Here is a 22,632-nt window from a genome sequence, read left to right on the forward strand (position 1 = left end):
TGATTTACTGGATTATGATAAAATATATCTCAAAGATATATTAAATGAAAAAGTTGTTAATAGAGAATAAGGCGATGCTAGCGATTTCTAAATTTAATCAGTTTTGTTTATCAGTATATTATAAAAGTTACATAAAGCATAACTTGGAAAAGGGCATTTGTGTGTCTGTAAGAATAACTTGTTATGTAACATTCCTTCACTAAATATAGGCAGAAATTGTCCCTCAGCTTGGACCAAGTTTTGAATTTTGACCCCCTTGTGATGCTGAGTTTGACCCCCCCTGCTCCAAATCTTCATGAAATCTTGGTGGATGCAGATTAAAAGGCTGCCGCATCACACAGGAATGTGGATTAGAGTTTTTCTGTGATGTAATCCTTCAAATGCTCAGGGACATTTTCACAATCTGATAAATAAACCAGGTATTTGAAAATGATTTATTATGAGTGATAATCAACAGTAAGAATGATTTGAACTCAATCATTTTATCCAGATATTTAAACTTTTCTTTTCTTTTCTTTTCTTTTTGACATTGAAACTTGGGTAATTTTGTTTGTTATCTGAACAATGGACCATAGGTGGTCCTGATGGATGGGGTCGACAAAACTGACAAGTATCAAGCTGCCTTTGAGGATAAACTATGTTTAATCAGGAAAAATGTAAATCACTAAGTCTTGGCGGTAAATTCAATTTTTTTCTCTGTAATGCTGAATTATCTTGTGATATTTTCCATCACATCTATTTAGGGATGCACCGATATGAAAATTTCAGCCGATATCCGATATAATTATTGCTGTTATGGCCGATAACCGATATTTACCGATATTACACAAACACACAAATTATATTACTGTACACATACACACAAACACACCTGGGTCTTTTTTGATATCGTAAATAAACAACCAGACCTCTGACATGGCTCTCTACTTTAGTTATTTCCGGACCACGCAGCATCAGTATCACTATCATGATCAAAAAGATGCTGATCAACCAATCATCTCCCCTCCCAAAACAGAAACACAAAGCTAAAAAGTGGGAAATAAATATCGGACGTTAATATCGGCCCATTTTAACATATCAACCCGATACAGATATTCTAAAATAATATGACCAATACTGGCAATATTAATGCAGATAAATCATGCATCCCTACTTCTATTTTCATTGCACTTTCTTGAAGTTTTTCTCTATTGAAGGTCACAAACGTACTGTTTTTCTGAGTTATTTAAGCTTTAAATCATCATATTCTTGCAAACGTCACATTTAATTTAGTCAGTACTAAAACAAAAGATTGTAAATAGCAAAAAGTTTCTTTGTTTTTCAGGTGCCTGCTTATGATCGATGWCACGTCTTCTAAAATACAGAACCTGTTTGTTTACAATTAAGCTTCAATAATCGTGGCTGAATGAAGTGGTGGAAAGTGATGAAAATGTGACTTTTGGCACATTGCATGTCCAGCAGACACTGAGTGAGGGACGGGGGACACTSTGGACAGGTCTCCAGTGCATCACAGGGATGCCTAGAGGCAAACAACCTTTCACACTCTGACCCACACCTTGGCACAGTTTATGGGAACACAACCTAAAATGCAGGATTTTGGTCTGTGGGAGGAAACCWGACCTATGTGCACGGGGGAGCAACGTGCACACACGAGCCGGCCGCCTCCCAGTGAGAGGGTCGCCGGCTCGTGCACACATGAGCCGGCGACCCTCTCACTGAGAGGCGGCAGCTGCTGCTCCACCCAGCGTGAAACCACGAGGCGCAGTCGTGCTGTGAAGTGTTAACTCCAACAGTGGCAAAGTGCACAAACACTCGGTCATCACAGTCACTGTTAGTGTCGAGAGACGTTTCAGTTCCGTACCCCAGGACCGGCTCGGACCTGGGCTCTTTCTGTGTGGAGTTTGCATGTTCTCCTCGTGCTGGCGTGGGTTTTCTCTGAGTACTCTGGTTTCCTCCCACAGACCAAAAATACGATGTTTCTCTTTATCACGACACGATTTTGATTCARTTCAGTTCACAAGTCTGAGATCGATACGATGTGATGTTATTAGCCCATCTTTGTTAGATGAGCTAATGATGATAWGAATCAATGTTTTGGTTTTGCCTCRATGTAACTGAATCAKCAATCATTTAATCGACTCAGTGTATCAGTGTGGAATGATGCATTAACACTAATGCAGAGAGCTGGGGGAACTGAAAGAAGCACAGCAAGCTAACAGTAGCTAAAAGTAAAAGATAATCAGACAGACTGAGCAACGCTGAGCATGACTATCTAAAAACCAAAGTTTGCAGAAGTGGTTTGACTGCAAAAACATGCAGAAAAATGTCAAATAGCAAAAACAATAAACATTGTTACAATACTGCTAAAATGCTAATTAAAAGCAAAGTTTTTTCTGCACACAAGTGGAAACCAAGCAAAAGGTAAAGTCTCACGCTCGTCCCACTCTCCACTTAAAATAAAACAGCTCCTGTCTCAGACTGGAGTTTTTCTTCTCTTTCCCTCTGATTTTCTTTCTTCCCTCCAGGTCATGTCAGCCTCAGCAGGTGTTGCTGAACGTAACTCGAACCTGTTCAGACCTGGAGCCGAAGCAGGTTTCTCACCAAACTGTCATCAGACCCACGACTCATGTTTTCAGCTTCATTCTCCTCCAAACGACCGTCTGCTCGAGTCAAACATTATCTTTAACRGGTGCTTTTTAATGCACAGTGATCTTGCAGTAATCGTCAACTAAAACTGTTAAATTAGCGTACAATGCTAGCACAGCAGTATGCAAATGAAATGTTGTGGCGATGTAGAAATACTTTAAAATCCACCACATAAAGTTTACTTTGTAAACCTTTTTTTATCAACACATCTTGAAGCAAAAACTTAAATAGTTCATTATTATTAAAAGCATTGTTTTAGTATTATTAACTCAGTCATTTTGTGCAGAAATCAGAAATTCATGCACGTCTGTGTCATGTCGTATTAGCTGCARAAACGCGCACCAAGACCCCGAGCTCTGAGGGGAAGTGGTGTGAAAGTGGAACTTGGTCTGCACTTGTTCTCATTTCGAGGCTCAGACTCAAAGTTGTTATCGGCTCGATCGGAGCCATGGAGAGCTTTCTGAACTTTGTTGTGCAGAACGAGCGCCGGGGCTAGCTGCGTGCACAGGCCTCCACACGCCCACGCCGCTGTTTATCAGCACTTTTCCCACTGAGCTGATCGGCGCTCCGAGTCCCTCTGCCAACAGGCTCGTTTTCTGTTGGCTCTAATCCAGCTGCTCGTCTTCCCCAAGTACTTTTTATGTTTTTCCTCTATCAAACACTGCATAGATTTTATTAAACTTCCAGGAAGTAATCGTTGAATGTCCATCTACATCTTTACAACCCAACCCAAAACGGCTGTAACTCAGTTTATTTTACAGCAGAGCGCCAAAACTCCAAACTTGGTCCAAGCCAGGGGCCAGTCTCTGGGATTAGGTTAAATTATTCCTATAGAAATACAAATTACCCTCTCCAAATTTTATATTATGTTTGATAGTATTCATATTGTGTTGTTATGGCTGAGCACTGCTAACAAATAATAATTGAGCTCTACATGGTATTTCCTGCATAGAAACATTGTTTTAACACATACTCTAAAACACACTCAAAAGTACTACGAGTATGACTGACTAAATGTGAAATAAATACTAGAAATACTATTAACAGTAAAAGTAAGAGTTTTAATCACTGTTGAGTAGGATTGGGCATTATCATATCGTGTGCAATTAATCGTCAGAAAAACAATCAATTATGTTTTGGCACTTGACAATTAATACAATTAATGCCACCAGGCAGACTGACTGGAGGTCGTTCCGCTCGGTGCTCCTCTCCACTTCAAATACGACAAACATTTTTTAAAAAGTTCTGTAATTTTTTTAAACATAACTCCGTTTTTACTTGGTCAATCAACACAATTTAAAAAAATTGATGTATAGCCTGAAGTCTGTACTTTTGACACAATTTGGAACTGATTTTTTGTATGAAGAGCAAATCTTTCCCACTAGAGTGATTTAAATTGGTCATGTGACTAGGATATAAGGGTGTCCAGGCAGGGACTCGTCAAATTAATCGTCATCGGCTAAATACCACAATTAATCGTGATTATTTTTTTTGCCCATGTTGCCCAACCCTACTGTTGAGTTGTGGTGAGTAGCTGCCACCTTGAATTCTGAACTCTCCCACTTTCTGACTGGGAATTCCCACTAGAAGGGCATTCTAGTTTAAATTTACAACCAGTACAGCTGAGCTGCAGTAAAGGGAATGAAGATGCKGTGTGATGCTGGCTACCAGCTACTTCTGAACCCRGTGCRTCTCAACCAYAGTGGTGGTGTGYCGTCATTTTGCTGGTAAAATAATCAACCTGAATTATGAGAGATGTAGTTCATGGTCACTGCTGGTTTTAAAGCCACATACTCTAATTTTAAAACATTAATACATCTTTGAATCTCTCATAAGCCACATGAAATGCTGTGGTGGGCCACATTTGGCCTGCAGGCATTGAGTTTGACACACGATTTAAAAGATAACCTAACGGATAAAAAAAATTACATTTAGAAAGACACATCTTACCACAATCCAGCAAATCCATTAATTAAACAAAAAGAAAAATCTCACAAAAAAATCAAATTATTTGACTTTAAAACAAGAAGGGAGCACAAAAAACAAGATTACWTTTTTAAAGTTATCCAACTGCACTGAACACAGCAACAAAAAGAGAAAACGATTTATTACCTTTTGGGTCAGATAAAATGTTAACTTGACAGGTTTGGCCCGCGGGCCTTGAGTTTGACCTTTGTGCTTTAGAGATATGGAGGTGAAATTTGATGTGGTAGTAGCCAAGAGTCATTCACAGCACATATTCTGAGGGTGTCTTACAACAGTGCATGAGATTAAACATATTAAACATGAACGTTTGTTTTCAAGGCTTGATCCAAACGGCTCCAACATTAAAGGACCTTAACTCTGGCGGGCGATATGCATTCCTTTCAAGAATGCTGGGTCTTTAATCTCAGCTTAGATTTCCCTGGCCCTGCAGTCTTCATGGCTCAGTGGACCCGGGCAGAAGAAGGGGCTTTTAAGACTTTAGAGTTAAGGAACAGAAAGCAGGTTAAAAGAGCGCCGTCGCATTTTCTGCATAAATTTACATTTAAACCCAGAGAACGTCTGCATTCTCTTATAACTCTGTTTAAATGTAAGTTACAGACTTCCTTCTTTGTGATAAAGCATTAAATGTTCTGCTTTTTTAAAACAGTTTTGTACTTCCAGGCAGCGGTGCACCTATTTCTGATCAGATCTTATTTTTCTATCTCAAAAAACAAAAACAAACAAAAAAAAAAGCCCGAAGACTTACAGCAGCATGCATATCAAACACTATCTCCYTCTTAAAGTAATTGGATTAATTATTTTTTGTTATTTGTTGTCCTACTTCTGTGCTAAATATACACTCAGACAGTAGGTTTTATGAGTGCACTATGCCCTTTCTTGTTGAGCGGAGACAGAAACACAACAAACAAGGAGTGTGAGGAGTAATCACTCGGGGCTGGGCGAGCCGCCCCCGTCTGAGTGAAACTATCTGAGCTGGCCCACAGAGGAAGTCTCACTGTGGACAGCTTCTGGTGACTGACACACAGGATGTGAGCAGGTGGCTGAAGAAAAAAAAATAGAAAAACTCTTCAAACAAAGAGAAAAGCTCTTTGTAAAGCACACAGAGTGCTTGTCTTTGTTTTTATTTTCCATCTCAACCTTTCTCTTTTTTTTCTTTTTTTTTGCTGCATCAGTTTTTTTCCAGGAAGGGTGTAATGAACAGAAATAGATCTTTTGGTTTAAGCGTATGCTGATGATGACCCAAGTTTCCACTCTGTGGTTGAAAGCAGGAAGTGGAGCATCTCCGTCTGCCAGGCAGCGTCCACCTTCAAAAAAAAAAAAAAAAAAAAAGACCCTCTTCCTCTGCCATGCTTTATATCCGACTCATCAAAACGCCGCTGCCCACCTGCCCGACCTGTCAGACCTGCTCTGTCGTGTTTCGGTCCATGCCCTCACATTCTTTCACCGTGATGTGAAGACAAAGGAATGACAAATATGCAGAAAAACCTCTGCGTGTTCTGAATCCTGATACCAAAAAGTCTGGAGCAGATAACTCCTCAAGAGGAGTTTATAACCCCATTCATTATTTACAATAGTTGTTTTTTTAGCACAAAATATAATATGGTTAGGTTATAAACATTTCCTTTTATTCGCTCATGATTGAGAAGGTATTTGTGTGTGTCTGTTAGCAAAATATCTTATGATTTCCTGGACGGATTGTCATGAAACTCACAGGAAGCTATCATTGGATTCATGTCTACAAATGATTAAGTTTTGGACCCGACCCAATTCAAGATGGACACCACGGCTAATCAACTTTTACAAACACAAAAGGGTTCAAAACTAAGTCAGTTTTACAGATACTGAGCTAAAATTTGTTGTGTTAGTAGCTAGGGTTGTGCATATTCGTATCGCGTGCAATTAATCATCAGAAAAACATTAATCGATTATTTTTTGGCACTTGACGATTAATACGATTAATGCCACCAGGCGGACTGACTGGATATTTCCACGGTCAGTCCGCTCGGTGCTCCGCTCCGCTTCAAATATGACAAACATAAAAAAAATAAATTCTGAAATTTATTTATCTATCAGCACAGTTAAAAATTTGATGTATAGCTCGAAGTCTGTAATTTTGACAATTTGGAACAGATTTTTTTTGAAGAGCAAATTTTTCCCACTAAATTGGTCATGTGACCAGGACATAAGGGTGTCCAGGGACTTCAGGGGATTAATCGTCAAATTAATCGTTATCGGCTAAACACCACAATTAATCGTGATTAATTTTTTTGCCAATATTGCCCAGCCCTAGTAGTAGCTGAGAGTTCCACACAACACTTACTCAGAGCACGTTGTGTCTGTTTGTGTTGTCACAGATGGACCTGGAGCCAGAAGGCAAAGTGTTCGTCATCATCACTCTCACCGGATCCTTCACTGACGGTATGACTTCTTTTTGCTCTTTAAAGCTGTTTTAATCACCTCGCTGCTGCTGCTGACCTTTCAGAGAAACCGTATCGACCTGATCCTTCCCACCAACTTCAACTTCCTCTCCTGAGCACTTTGTAACTTTGTCTAAAACTTGAACTTGTGTGTGGTTGTTAATTGTATTTATTAAAAGTTTTGTTTGTTTGTTTTTGTTTTGTTTTTGTTAGGTGTGCTTCATCAAGCAAACTTGTTTTACTGAATGAAAGCTTCCATGTGTTCAATAACTATGTAAATAATCTGGGAGGAAGTTGACTCGCTGGTCTGCTAAAAGAGAAGTCGGGGAGACCAGCCGCTGTCTGATAATCAGTTGCACCGTTTTTTCTGAGTTATTATTTTGAGCTTATCGGACATTCTTCCTGTAATTTGCTTTTTATCTTATTTGGACTCAACACGTCCACTTGAACGTTTAACTAAACTGTGGCACATTGAGTCGCGGTGTATAGGTTCAGTACAGCAGAGAAAATAAACAAATGCAGAATACCTTTTTTTGTTTTAAACAAGACAATATTCTCCTGCAGGCAATCAAACGGTAAAGAAGACAATAAATTTATTGTTTTTACATAAAAGAAAAACATGTAAAGGAAAATGAAGGGTTGTCTAGAAGCTTCACTTACAAAACGTGTTAGTATGATAAGAAAAATAAAGAACTTTTAATGTACCGTCCCAAAATTTGACTGCGCGTGTAASTAATGAAAGCAGCTGAGTCGCATCACAGAAGTAGGCGTTGCCGTAGAACGGTTCGATTAATRTAATTTTAGTGCACATATTAGAGAAGTAAGCTCTTGGAAACTATTTTTAGACAAATGTTTGAAGCACATTTTTGCATTGTTTTCAGAGAAACGCTTACTGTACAGTGTAGGAAACTTCATGCTCGAGTTAACACCCTCCCACCACCGCCCCTCCTRCAGCGTGGGCTCGAAGGTTTCCATAATGCATCTGTGGTTTGAAGCGCTCATGTAGCGCCGCTGACACCGAGTGCAGAAAAACCCAGCTGGTGTTTGTGTAACACAAACCTGCTTCATGTCAAACAATATTTACACTTTGTGTCTTTGATTTGACCGGTTTTTCTCCTGCTCTGTGTTCTGGATCAGGTATGACGGAGAACGTGTGTGTGTGAACGAGAGAGAAGTTTCAGGAGGGATTTGTGACAAACGGGTGGCAGCAAAGGTCAAAGGAAAAGTTTAGTGGTGAGACTGGCTGTGTTGCATGGTTTGGAGATGGAGACATGGACAAAAAGACAGGAGACAGAACCGCAAGTGGCAGAGCTGAAGATGTCGAGGTTCTCCTTGGGAGAGACAAGAATGGACGAGATTAGGATTGAGGTGATCAGAGGTACAGTTAGAGAGGACAAACTGAGACAGTTTGRGTGTAAAGAAATTTAGACGTGCCTGTTTACTTCATTCCGTGTTACCGGATCGAAAGTACACCAATGTTTGAATGTTTAAAATGTGAGGAAAAGGATCGTACAACCGCACAGCTCTACTGAACCACTTTAACGCTCTCTCTGTGCATTCAGCAAAGAATCCAGGAAGTATTGTTGCTTATAACTTCTTCAGAATCCTCTCAAAATACTTCCTTTCCAGCAAGTGTTTCTTTTACATTCAGTAACTATGTGTCAAATATGTGTTCAGGCATGTAGCTACTTATACACTTCCTGCTCTGAGTGACCATATCGTCTCGCCATCTAGACCAGTCCGTACAKAAAATCATCATTTTMATCACAGAAATAATCACACAATAGTTTATAACACAGCATGTTATACAACATGTTTCACCTAAGAAAAAAACTTCAGTATGTGTGGAGCTTTTAAAAATCAGTAAGTAAACAAACCCCAATAAATTTCTTCAGTGGGTTTMATTGTAGAAAAATGTAGCTGCCAGATGAAGAAGRCATGGACGTAGTTGGAGTGAGGACAGAGTCAGATGGAGGAGGACTACTCGCTGTCCAAATATTCACTATTATTAACTGTCTTAAATCAGTTGATGAGAAACAACAGAATATAAAAATGCAATTTTGATTCTGACATCAAAGGGGACTTATATGGAAGAGCATTGTATTCACCAAAAAATAAAAAAATAAAATTGACTCCAGATCTCATAATTACGAGAAAGGTTAAGGAGAATCATACTATAGCTGACCTACATTACGGGAAAAGTGAACAATGTCTGCACTATCAGATTTGATATGCTTTTATTTCTCAGGTATGAGATGCTGGGAAATATTGAGTTTATTTAATGTGGATGGTGTGGTGTCTGCCGGTTTGTTAATAAATCCACCTGCACACCAGCTTCGTCACAAACATAACACTGACGCTCCTATACTTCCACAACCGGTAGTGGTACTTCCGGTTTCAGTAACTGGGTATTTCAAAATAAGAGTCCCATTCAATACAGTCAGAACAAAACAGTACAGATGGCATTAATATTAGTATGTCAACATTACGCAGGTATCTTAGGTCCTTTTGGTTGTTTGGGTGAAAAGCCCACTCTGACCTGCTGGAAGTTGTTCTCTTCCTGCAGGAGTAAATAAACCAGTACGAGATGCTTCATGACTATAATGCATCTGAAATGCTTCCAGGCTGGCTTGGTGGTGTCCCAAAGAACTGTCCGGTGTTATATTATGTCCTGGATGTACACAAAGAGCACACACATGGTTCTATTGGAACCCTGTAGGTCATAACTTCATTAAACTCTGGTAGTTAAACTGTTTACAGCTCTGTGTGAGTTCAGCATCACAAACATACATGTCCGGGTGGAACATAAACTCAAAACAATAGTTCCATTTGTTGCATCCTGTGCCTGCTCAAAAGTGCCTCATTTGCATTTAAAGAGACAGCACCGAAACGAGTCGCTCTCAGACACACCTTCGAAGAGTGGTGAAAGAGTGGCTGGTGGAGCTACAATAATTAGGAATTCAGACCAAAGCATTGCAGTTCCACTTTAAATAGACCACAACTGAATGATTTCATTGTGAAAAAGAAGGATTTGAAAACATATGTTCCCTTTAAAAATCAATGGTTTTATTGGTAAACCATATATTTTAACCATGAATGTCGCTCATTTACACCAAGCACAAATGTAAGCTGTTAAATAAACTAGGGGTGTGTGATGCTGGGAATTTTGGTATCCATCCTATACCAGGTAAATATAGTGTAAAGATCACTGATACTTTTAACTTGAAATAACGTATTCATGAATAATTTTTGGGATTTTAACTTGAGTTAGTCAATTGTGATAAAACACAGGACAAAGATTTTAGGAAAATAAAAAACTTTTGTGTTAACCAACTACAACAATATAAAAGAAATTAAAGGTAAAAAAATAAAATAATTCCTCTAATATCTTCTACAACACAGTTGTTTAAGACAAAAGACCCTCGTGCAAAATAATATTGAAATACTATTGATCTAAGCAAAGCTGGTATGTTGGATGATAAATGGAGGTGGTCAGATTCACCTAAAAATACCAAAAAAAAAAAAAACCATCTGAAGCCACTTAACAGTGATTAAATCTAAATTTCAGACTAACAGCGACTCTTTCTCTCCGTTGTTTATTGGACAGTTGATGAACTTTTCCTCCTGTCTCGTTGCCAGACGACGCCATAGCGAAAGAGAACAACCACAAGCAGTTCACCCGGACGCGTCAGGGCGCCCTGAGACGGAAGATCCATCAGGTCAACGGACACAAGTTCATGTCCACGTTCCTCCGTCAGCCCACCTTCTGTTTCCACTGCAAGGAGTTCATTTGGTGAGAAAGTCCAACCAGTGAGACACCTGACCGAACCTGTGTCCATGGATAAAATCTGATGGTTTTTATTTAATCTCTGTCGCAGGGGGGTGTTTGGAAAACAGGGTTATCAGTGTCAAGGTGAGCAATCTTTTTGTTTTCATCACAATCTAACCGTACAAACACAAGGTAGAAGGTGTAACWATAAGTTTTCTTGTTGGTTGTGTTTTCAGTGTGTACCTGTGTAGTTCATAAACGATGCCATCAGCTGATTGTTACTGTGTGTCCGCGCATGAAGAAGCCACCAAAAGAGCAGGTAGCTACAGCTAACGCCATTAAAACTGCATTTCAAAAACATTTTTCATGTTCTTGTCATCAGTTAATGAAATAATAATGAAACTTAAAACAAATCTGCATCTGTGGCCGAAGTTCAGTGAGAACGCTGAGTTCTAAATGGCTTTGCTAGAGAAGGTGAAACTGAGTTATTAAAGCTAAAAGAAGCAGAGCACAAGCTAAAGGACAAAAGTAGCAAAATACTAACAAACAGCTAAAGAAGAAGAACAACAATAGCTAAAAGCTCAAATGAGCAGAACACTAACTTATAAGTCAAAGAAGCAAAATGTAAGCTAAAATCCARAAGTAGCTAAATGTTTGCTAAGAGAAGCAGAACACTAACTAAAAGATTAAACAACAAAATGCAGTCTTTCTAAAAGTAGATAAAGTCTAGACAAAAGCTAAAGGAAGCAGAACACTAGCTAAAATAAATAAATTGCCAGCGATACAGCTAAAGGCTAACTAAATGTGACAAGGTGGTGGCTAAAAACCAAAAGTGTTGAAATGCTAGCTAAAAGTAGAAAGAGATGCTATCAGCTATAAGTTGCTATGGTTGGCAAAGCACTAAAAACATTTACTAAAACCTAAAAGTAGTGAAAATCTAAAAGATTTTTAACAAAAAGATAAAAGTAGAAGACAAACATAGTTTAAGTTCGCTAAAGCAGATTTCAAATGGAACAATGTATTTTTAAAAATCAAAAAGACCTCAATGTACATGCAAAATATTTGTAAATAAAGTAAAAAAAACTTGAAAAGTCTAAAAGTTTTAAATCATATCACCATCTCCTGAATGTGATGAGCTTTGGTTTAAGGCTAATACAGCGTAAACTGTGCAGAAGTGTTTAATGTACAGAAACAAAAATAAAAACAGGAAATAAATATTTTTAGTGCAGAATTAACCTTCGGACAACAAAATATACAACTGAATGTTTTAGGCTTCTGATTTTCTTGTTATCTTTGCTACTTTTAGCAGTTTTTTTATTTTATTTTATCAATTCAGGGTGTGCAGAAATAACCCACCTCCCTCCTACACACACACACACACAATCTGGTACAGCTATCTTTATGGGAACCTGGCATTGACTTCCATTACTTTCTACAGCTTGACCACCAACCCTAACCCTAACCTCACAGGTACCGACCTGACCCTAAAACTAACCTAAACTCAATTTACACATTAGTCCTAAACCAAACCCCTGACCCACCTATGATATTTCCCCCACTGTGGACTGGGATTTTGTCCCATAAGGAACWGTGGGTCCTCACCAGGCTGTGTGTACTGGGAAAAGGGTCAAAAATTGTCCCCACCAGGTAGCAAAAAACATGTACACACGTGCACATTCATAATGAACACCTGCAGTGATCAGTCTGCTGATTACTGCAGACTTCCTGTTTCTGGGTGAGTCGACCATAACTGTCCCACATGTGTGTTTCGTGTTCAGCTCTTTATAAATACATCTATTTCTACTTGGTTTGCATTTACAGTTTTGCTCCGTTTCATTTTATTTTTATTTTTTATTTTGCTGAACAACACAAGTTCCTCTTCCTCTGGAAAGTTCTGAGCAAACTTCACAATCAACAAAAATAAAGTAATCAGCGACACTGTTGAATATTGGTTTGTTTACATCATCGTATGTCGTCTCTTTCAGCCCGTAACTCAAGGCTTTAGCATCAACATTCCTCACAAGTTCAACATCCACAACTACAAGTCGCCCACCTTCTGTGACCACTGCGGGTCGCTGCTGTGGGGGATTGTCCGACAGGGGCTGCACTGCAAAAGTAAAGATGYTGTCAAAACTTCGGTCTTAAAATTCAGATCTTTGGTGAATCTGTTACTGAGCGTTTGTCTTTTGTTGCTTGTTTAGTTTGTAAAATGAACGTTCACATCCGCTGTAAAGGCAACGTTGCTCCCAACTGCGGCGTCAACAGTGTGGAACTGGCCAACAAGCTCGCAGAGATGGGTCTGCAGGCTGGAGGACTTTCCAAAAGAAACACAATTGTACGAAAGCTTCTGTTTTCTCAAAATGAGCGAAACAAGCATAAACATGATTTTGTAAGTTCATGAAATTATTATATTTTTTGGTCACTTTAGGTCAAAAGTTCCGAGCAGAGGAGGATTTCCTCTGAGAGGATGGAGAACACGAGTTCAGAAACTCAGCAGCAGAGCCTCCGGCTGGGAATTTCAGACTTCACGTTCCTGCAAGTGCTCGGAAAAGGCAGCTTTGGGAAGGTAGGAAGGAAAACAGGGAATTCTCTGTAATGATTATAGTTCTGGAAGAAAAGTAGAACAGTACTGATGGAGGATATTTTAAAACCACTCTAGTTTTCAGAAACCTGATTTATGTAAATATGACACGACACAGTAAGATATAACATTTACCAGAATTTATGTAAGCTTCCTAAAATAATGTGCATTATGTCCAGCTGCAGATATCCAAATGTATAAATGCAGAAGAGGAAAAARGTAAACTCTAAACGTTCACTGAAGTCAAGAACAGCTTTAGAAATTCAGTGTCCGTCAGTCACAAATATCTGCACAAAGCTACATAAAATCATGGATCCCATCAGATGTGTGTTGCATCATTTTAATCCAGTTTTGCTTAAGYTAAAACACTTCAGATAATTGTTGTCCAACTGTCATCAAATGATGTTTTTATTAGTAGCGGAACAGGTCTGCTAATCTGCTACTAGCGGTACTAGCTTGTCGTGTAGTGGATTAAGTTTTTTTTGCTAACTTTGGAAACCTTTAGCGGACTGATTAGCATTCACTAAATTAGGTTTTGCTAATATTGAGTCCACTAAAACAATTCACAAGTATAAAACCTATTTTTGTGCCATTAATCCTGAATTAAATCAAAAACTATCCCCTCTTACAAGCAGTGCTGGACGTGTCAGGGTTCTTGTGTGTAGCATGTAGCATCTTTAGCAGCTAAACTAAGAGTGTCAAAAAGAAATAAAATAACATTAAGCAATATTTAAATAATGGACACAAAAACTGACTACATATAAAATAAAACTATTTGTTGTTTGACTAACTTCAAACAGTACTTATACAAATTCAAACTCAATCAAAGAAATGCTTTTATTCTAAAAGGGGTAAACTGGAAGTTTCTGCTAATTGTTTACTTGTTTAGCGTTAGCAGAGCTAAAATTCTTGTTTAGCGAATTAGTAGTTATTGAACCTAACTTTCTGATTAGCTGTGGCCGTCACTGGTTTTTACTAATTAAAGCCAAATCCGTGTGTGATGCTGTGTCTGYAGGTGATGCTGGCGAAACTAAACGACAAAGACAGCGTTTTTGCCATCAAGGTTTTGAAGAAGGACATCATCTTGCAGGACGATGATGTTGAGTGCACCATGACAGAGAAGCGAGTGCTGTCTTTGGCCCGCTGTCATCCCTACCTCACGCAACTGTACTGCTGTTTCCAGACACCGGTCAGTTAAACACACAAACACAACCGTAGGTCAGCCTTCGCACCTTCTGCTCCGGMTTTAAACAGTATATTCATCCAGCTGTCCGTGGGGTTCTGCTTACTTTACTAAGCTTTGATGCTACTTTTGGTCATATCTTGATGCTGATCAAGAGCCAAGCTGTTAAAATGTTGTGAAGTAGAAACACAGTGAACTCCAGGCAGGTCGTGGACGTAAACAACAGATCACACTTCCTTATTTTATTAGGTTGTTAAAGAACTGTTTACAACATAAAGGCTTAGCCTTCATGCATACCTCCTGTCGCTTTTTATGCCAGAGATTGAAAATAAAATCATCTTATGCTGAGAAGTGATGGTTGAAATTATTAAATATAATATATAATAATATAATATTAAAAATGCACTCACTCTTTCAGCTTCTACAACATCAAACTTCAGCTCAAATCTGTAAATTTGTTTGAGTTGTACTAATTTCTTGCATTGACTAATGTTGATTGCTAGTTATGGCGGGTCATCTTAAACTGGGTGGTTTATGAGATATTTTGCTATCAGACAATCAGGGTGGAAGCCAAAGTTTTAAGCATTAATGTTGTGTGTGTTTTAAATTACTTTCAGCTATTACCAAACCAAATTTTAACTAAATATCTGTAAAACGGACAAAGTTATAGTCATTTCTGTGTTTTCAAGAATTAGTTGGTGACCATTTTGACTTGAGGTGACTCCAGATGTTTTAATGAGTTGTAGATGTTCATCTGGGAGGAGGAGAYCCTGARGAAGACCCAGGACATGCTGGAGAGACTATGTCTCTCGGCTGGCCTGAACATTTGCACCTTTTTGCCTTTTGCGGCATGCTATAATAATTCATGGATGTCTCACTTCTGCAAACGACTGATAAATACAGAAAGAAGCTTGTTTATTACCTCAATAGATTTTGTTCTGGAAAAAAAATATATATATTTAGGAACATTTCCAAAAGATGTTCAAACTCTTGTTTTGTGCAACAACCATTTAATACTTGTCAGTGCTCATAAATTCAAAGATACTTTACATAAAACTGCTAAATAGTTTCATTAATAATAAAATAAAGACTGCAGCTGAGTGGTAAAGCTCTCATTGTACAGAATTTTTCAGGTTGTAGTTCGTCAGCTGACCAGCAGGTGGCAGCAGTTTCCCAGTCTGCATCTAACAACTAAAATAGCGACCTGTCCTAAAGAGGACACCTGTAATCTGCTTTAACTCTTTAAATCATGACCCTTTTAAGGAAAGAGTCATGTCATGTGACGTCATGGCACTTGTCACCAACTCAAACCTGCAAACACAATTATGGAATATATTTTCTATTTCCTTGCTGAATTTGTTTTTAAACTCTCGTCTCAGCGACTGTTTCCTGATGAGCGCTGCAAATGACGCACAATTTTCTTGTGAAGGCTCGTCATGTATTTGAAGTGTAAAATTATCTGTGGTTTTATGTGTCAGAGTTACATCTGTATGTTTGTTGTTATGAAAAGAGGAGTAGGGGAAATGTGTGTGTGGGTGGGGGGGGTTGTTTTGTCTGCGGTGTGTTTGGGGCAGGTACTGTTTTCCTTCACTCAGTTCTTTCTCAGGGGTTTTGTCTTTTTAACATAGCAGCTTGTATTCTTGCACAGTTGTTTTTTCTATCATGTTTCTGGATGTTTGTAGAAAAAAAAAGCCAATAAACATAAAAAAATCTAATTTGCAGGTGCTTTTAGAAAAGTTTTTTGTAAAATTCAGTTAGTTTTCTAAAAGATCCCAAATACCCTGCAGAGACTAAACAAATTTCCTTCCATTAGTGTTTTGTTGTTATTCTGTGAGCAGAAAGGGTTTTGTAACTTTTTTTTTCTGCATTTCGACAAAATCAGTCTGTCTGTTCGTGTCCTCTGACTGTACTGATAATTATGACTCAGATTAAAAATGGCGACCAGCTCTTTCCAGGCAGGTGGACCAAGCCAAATTCTGAAACTTCTCTCCAAATGTACGGTGTTCAAATTTTGCGGCTATCCTGTTCCTGTCTCAAGTTGGGACTAAAATTGTTGTTTTTTAAGTAGAGCTCTCTTCAGTCAGCTGGTGAGAAGTGTAAAAGATCAGATAAGGATTTTAATTTTAGTCATAAAGCTTGTCAAATGTTGTGTTTTTTTTATCTGTCGGTCTGTTTCAGTCTGAGGTGATCCAGTGTTTTCTTGTTTTTGTTTGTTTTTAGCCTTTTTGTTTAATTTGTTGGTTATCGTGTGTGATGCTGTATTATTTATTCTACTGCCAGCTTTTCCTGTCAAGCACTTCAGCCAATAAAACCATTCCTGACATTTGTCATCCCTTGATTCATACTTCAGGATCGTCTCTTCTTCGTGATGGAGTTTGTTAACGGCGGTGATCTCATGTTCCACATCCAGAAGTCACGGAAATTTGAAGAGGCCCGAGCTCGTTTCTACACGGCAGAGATCACGTCTGCGCTTACGTTTCTGCACAGCAAAGGCATCATTTACAGGTTTGAACCAATCTCACATTCAGCAGCAGCTGAACAAACATTTGAGCGTAAATTCTTTGGAACATAAGCAGCTCGTGTTCTCATTTGGGCTCAAGGCGCCCTCTAGCCATGGGAACTGAAAAACGTTGCATCAGGTTCAAAGGAGTGAGTGATGAGAACAAAAACCACTGATATTTCAGTGATTGTGGGAAGAACAACACAACCTGTAATAAGATGTTGGTTTCTGCACCTCAGGATGACATATTAAAAAAACACCATGGAAAGTATCAGAATCACTGGTGAGATGTTTGTTTTTTCACATAAAAGCTCTTGAAAAATACCAGGTTTTGCTTCGATTGCTTTTAAATATGATTTGATCTTTGAGGAATGGATTGTRTGGCACCCCTACCTGTAAATACAGGAGCACAAAGTCTGGTTTCTGCCAGTCTGCTCTTGTCAGGAGTGGTCTGCGTGAACTTAGCTGCACTCACAGCTTTCACTGAACCAGAGACAGAACTTTACAGAGTTACACAAAGCTGGAAAATGCAATCAGCGYGTTTCATCAGTCCGCAATAACACAAACGTGTGAAATTCAGACGGATGTTCTGCAAAGGTCACATTAAGAGCAAGAACAAGACATCTGAAAATYAAAACTAATCTTCAAAGAGACCAACTAAACACACCAAAACACGTCATGAACAATGTTCAGTGAACAAATAAATAACTTTTTAGCAAATATGTGCAAGAAAAAAAAATCTCCTCCCAACTCTGAGGCATGGTGGCAGGAGCATCATGGTTTTAATGTTTACCTCAAGAAACAGATGTTTAACTATCAAGTCGGAGTCAATAGTTCTTAAAATGCATTAATAATAATAATAATAATAATAATAATAATAATAATAATAATGTACTAACATATGCATCAGTTAATCTTGGTAAAATCAGGCAACAGGATGGTGAGTCACAGCACTACCGTTGTGGCAACAGAGGTTTTGAAAAGAAGAAAATTCCTGTTTCGTATTTGCCAAAAGTTTAATCTTAACCTCAGCTGGGTTGTTGTGGACAGGAAAGAATTATTTTGTCAGAAAAAATAATTTCTTTGTGTGTGTATATACGTATATTTGTATATAAAGACCCATCAAAAGTGGCCTGTTGGAGTTATTGAGTTTTGGTTAAAATGTTTTCAACAAGTGAATTTTGTCAAAATACAGTATAATTAATAAATACCTTATTTACAGGCTTTTTTAAATGAAATAGCTGAAATATAATCTTAAAGAATTATCTTGAAGCCCGTTTTTTGAGTTGTGGATACAAAAACATGATTTTGATCAACAAAAAAAGCCTTATATTTTTGTTGTTTTTCCCGCGAACTAGCAAAGCTTTTTTTATTTTACTACTACGTTATTTATAAAGTACTCTAAAACAACCACAGCTGCAACAAAGTATTGTACATATAAAATCAAAACACAAAAAACACAAAACAAAGATTGAAAACAATAAAAAACAGTAAAATAAGAATAAAGCTATAAACAAGTCTCAGGCTGTGCCAAAAGCCCAGGGAGTAGAAATGTTTTTTAGACAAGTTTTAAAATTATTATTTTAAAATTATGTTATTTTGTTCAACTTTATCTCAGTCCTCACTTTGATGTGATGGATCCCATATTAATGAACATAACTTAACTAATGAAAAACTTTCCCTGCAGAGTTCGAAACTCAGTCAGGGGTCAGAGGCAGATGCTAATAAAGAAGGTTTTTGCTAAAGAGGATTTAACCAGTTACTTTGTCAACAAATAAACATATCAGTATTTTTGTTTTGTTTTTTCCAAAGGGTGTGCTTGGATGGCAAAGCAGTGGGCTCCCTGCCAGAGTGTGATGATAAGGAGGGGCAACCATCATGTGAGCTAACAGTAAATCTGGAGTTATATTTAGCTCATGTGTCCTGTGACAGTCTGCGAACACCTTGTTTGCCTCCATCGCTGCAGATTAGTGAGCCCAAACTGTAGCCTGCACATCAGAGTGACACAACATAGCTAAAGCTGAGCTAAAGATGCCACATTATGTCCTTGTTTTTTATTCTTAAAAAGACGTTTAATGACACAATGCTTTTAATATCTAAAAGCTTACCGACTAAATCATTATTTTTAACTAGCAGAGCTGACTGATTACAGACAAACAGGATAGCCAAATGTTTTATAAGCAGCTGTTTCACATGTTTTGAATAAAGAGAGGCTTATTTGACCCTCCTGCTGCCCTTGGGTTAAAATGAAATAAAAATAAAACAGATAAAATGTTAAAAAGTGATAACACACACAAACATGAGCAAAAAGCTACCATCACTTTTACCAGAGGGCAACAACAATGCCTGCATCATGATAATGTGGCTCTGCTGTAGTGCCACAAACTGAGTTCAGAAAACTCACAGCTGGTGCGTCATGGCATTTTCTTAGCACTTTCTCTTCCTCTTTTTAGAAATGTTCACGTGTTTATATCTGCTAGTTTTACTGACTCTTCTTCATCAGAGCTGCTGCTGTTTGCTGGTCTCACTGAAGGTTTAAAGCCTGCTGATGAAGCTGTTCAAGGAAATGTTTTAGCACCACTGGATGCTGTGCGTGCACAATGTGCTTTAGCCAAATTCACTCACTGATATAAAAAAATTATTGAAATGTTCTTGGTTTAGTTCTCTGTTCAGGGTGTGTTTCATGGTCATGGTGCGTGAAAAATCAGAGTTTGTTTTCATTCCAACTCGGTGAACAGCCAGCCTGTGCCATAAAAACGGGAGTTTTAGTGTTACACAATCAGTAGGGAAAAGCAAACCAGATTAATCCAACCAAACTGATGCTTCATCAGCAGACGTTTTTCCTCTCATCTTGTTTCGTGGAAATGACTCATTCTGTTTTGTTTTGTTGTTTCTTCATCTTCAGATTGAAACAGGAATTTAAACAAATCATTTCTAAACTGTTAAACAAGTTTCATCTGCATCAGCCTATTGGGAGCCAAGTGTAAAATCAAATGTTTAAACACGTGTTCATTATTTAACTCACTTTCTGAGTGTAAAATCCCAGATAAAAATTTTCCACTAACATTATTTATTTCTTACACTGTTCTTACATTTTGTTAATTTTTTACTAAATGTTAAATTTAAATGTTAAAATGTATATGTAAATACTAAATCTAAAACCGTAAATCTAAATGTAAAGTTTAAATGTTGAAGTCTACATTTAAGTATTTCGGAATGGAACGGCACCTTTGCTGTTACTGCTATGTTCTTGTTATGACATCATCATTCTGAGACAAAAGCAATATGGTACATAACGTAACTAAAGCTGCTAATGCTGCTAATGCTTCTCTACAAGATGGCAAACTTGTAGTTGTGGCCTGTGTCTGAGCTGCACTTCAAAACTGCCGGACCACAGGTACCACCCTTACTGTTTTCAGTTAACAGATTTTGAATTTAGATTTTAAATACCATGATATTTTAAAATCTAAATTCGAAATGTGTTGGATGCAGCCTTTGTTGTTGGTGCTCAACTCTCGTTGTGACATCATCATCCTGAGACAAAAACAACTGCGAACACTTGAATGTAGCTAACGCTTCCCTACAAAACGTGAAATGTGTCTGAGCTGCACTTCAAACTATTGGAACACATTTTAAATAAAAATTTTAAGTACCATCTTTAGCTGTGTTAGAAGCGTTAGCAGCAACTAGCAACAATTAGTGTTGACTTCTGTCACAGGATGATGATATCATTCTGGTTAGCTAACGCTAGCTGCTGCTAACCCGCTGCAAACGCTTCTAACACAGCTAAAGATTGTATTTAAAATTTAAATTCAAAATCTGTTCCAATAGTTTGAAGTGCAGCTCAGACACCGGCCGCAACTGCAAGTTTGATATTTTGTAGGGAAGCGTTAGCTACATTCAAGTGTTAGCGGTTTGCTTTTATCTCAGGATGATGATGTCACAACGAGAGTCGAGCACCAACAACAAAGGCTGCATTCCATTCTGAAATACTTAAACGTAAACTTCAACATTTAATTTTTACATTTACATTATTTTATTTATTACATATATCCTTTAACATTTAAATTTAAAATGTAAACATAAAAAATTAGCAAAATATAAGAACAATGAGCTAAACAAAAATATTTGTGAAAAATTGTTAACTCACAGAAGGTGAGCTAAATAATGAAAATGAATTCATGACATTTTTTAACATTATATTTTACACTTGGCGTTCCATATCTGCCTGCGTGACTCAGTGTCTTCTACCCTGCTTCAGGTCATCACTGTGTCGGGACCTTTGCATGAATTTAGGTCACCTGATCACAGATTAGAGCTTAACATAAGACCCTTTACTCAGCGGGTTTAATCTGCCTGTCAGATGACGAGGCTGGCTGACACGAACGTAGAGCAGCACGCACAGCGAGTCACAGTAAAGAAAGTTTGCGGCTGCTGTTTAGTTTACTGATGACACTGTTACTCCTGGAGACCAGGGAGTGAGAGTGTAATCAGTGTGTCATAAAGGGAAAACCAGTTCTGTGAGTTTAGACACATTAACTGTTAAAGTTTATTGTTTCCTATCATTAAATGCATTACAGTGGCATACAGTAAATGGACACTAATACTATTTAGTTATTAAAAGGTCTATAAAGGTTGCTGTAACTAGTTATAGTTGGTTTTGACTCAAACGCACACATATAATCTTTTTTTAAAAAGCCACATTTGTTAAAGTATTTTCCTTTTTGTCACTTTGAGTGAATGCATTTTGTCGTCTGATTTTTTTCTTGGTTTGAAGTAAGATTGACTTATGATGAGTTCACACATAAATGACATTTTGTGCGATCAGGTCAAGTCTCTCATCTTCTCATTTCTGCTTGTTTCTGTCTTTCAGGGACTTGAAACTGGACAATGTTCTTCTGGATAAAGACGGTCACTGTAAGCTGGCGGATTTCGGAATGTGCAAGGAGGGGATGTTTGACGGTGTGGCGACAGGAACGTTCTGTGGGACCCCGGATTATATCGCCCCGGAGGTTAGTTTGAACAACTGCACTGAGCAGCGCTACAGTGAAATTAAAGTCTTCATACGCTTAATTTCATACAGAAATAAACCAATTTTGACAGCAGTGTTGAACAGGAGTGATTCTGCAAACTCAGAGCAGTTTTTTTATTTATTTATTTTTATTCTTGTCAGCAAAAGCATACAAGCTCATCCAAGCCTGCTGGAAAATATCAGTGCGTCAATGTTTTTTTAAGGTCGTTTTTCTCGTATGTTTCAGGCTGTTGCCTCACTGAAATGTGAGCCAGGAAATGTGTTTTCACTCAGAATTGCTTTTTATTTTCTGCTTTTGTGGTTAATTTTTTGTGTCCTCATCAGTTTCATGGACGGTTAGGACACAAAAGATGCAGGAAAACTTTCCCACAGAAATAAACTTTCACCGGTGCTTTTAACTGTGGGGCGATGGTCTGGTCATTCCAGAGAATTTAAATCATCACTGAAGGATTCTGGGTAACGTTTAGAAAAAATACTGCTGATTTTTTTTATTGCGCTTTTCCTGTCAGTTTGGGCTC

The 22,632-nt window shown here is 38.1% G+C and overlaps 1 protein-coding gene across 1 annotated transcript in view; it reads left to right on the forward strand.

Annotated features, from left to right (window-relative positions):
- Positions 1–22,632, forward strand: part of prkcha (protein kinase C, eta, a) — a 33,778-nt gene that overhangs the window by 2,277 nt on the left and 8,869 nt on the right. Inside the window, exons 2-11 of the mRNA XM_014013899.1 lie at positions 6,987–7,050; positions 10,689–10,842; positions 10,928–10,962; positions 11,055–11,137; positions 12,804–12,933; positions 13,020–13,153; positions 13,247–13,384; positions 14,415–14,588; positions 16,933–17,087; positions 21,956–22,094. Of these exons, the coding sequence (XP_013869353.1) occupies positions 6,987–7,050; positions 10,689–10,842; positions 10,928–10,962; positions 11,055–11,137; positions 12,804–12,933; positions 13,020–13,153; positions 13,247–13,384; positions 14,415–14,588; positions 16,933–17,087; positions 21,956–22,094 (1,206 nt within the window). The remainder of the gene's footprint in view (positions 1–6,986; positions 7,051–10,688; positions 10,843–10,927; positions 10,963–11,054; positions 11,138–12,803; positions 12,934–13,019; positions 13,154–13,246; positions 13,385–14,414; positions 14,589–16,932; positions 17,088–21,955; positions 22,095–22,632) is intronic.

The sequence above is a fragment of the Austrofundulus limnaeus genome, unplaced genomic scaffold, assembly GCF_001266775.1.
Source record: "Austrofundulus limnaeus strain Quisiro unplaced genomic scaffold, Austrofundulus_limnaeus-1.0 Scaffold2, whole genome shotgun sequence".
NCBI lineage: Eukaryota > Metazoa > Chordata > Actinopteri > Cyprinodontiformes > Rivulidae > Austrofundulus > Austrofundulus limnaeus.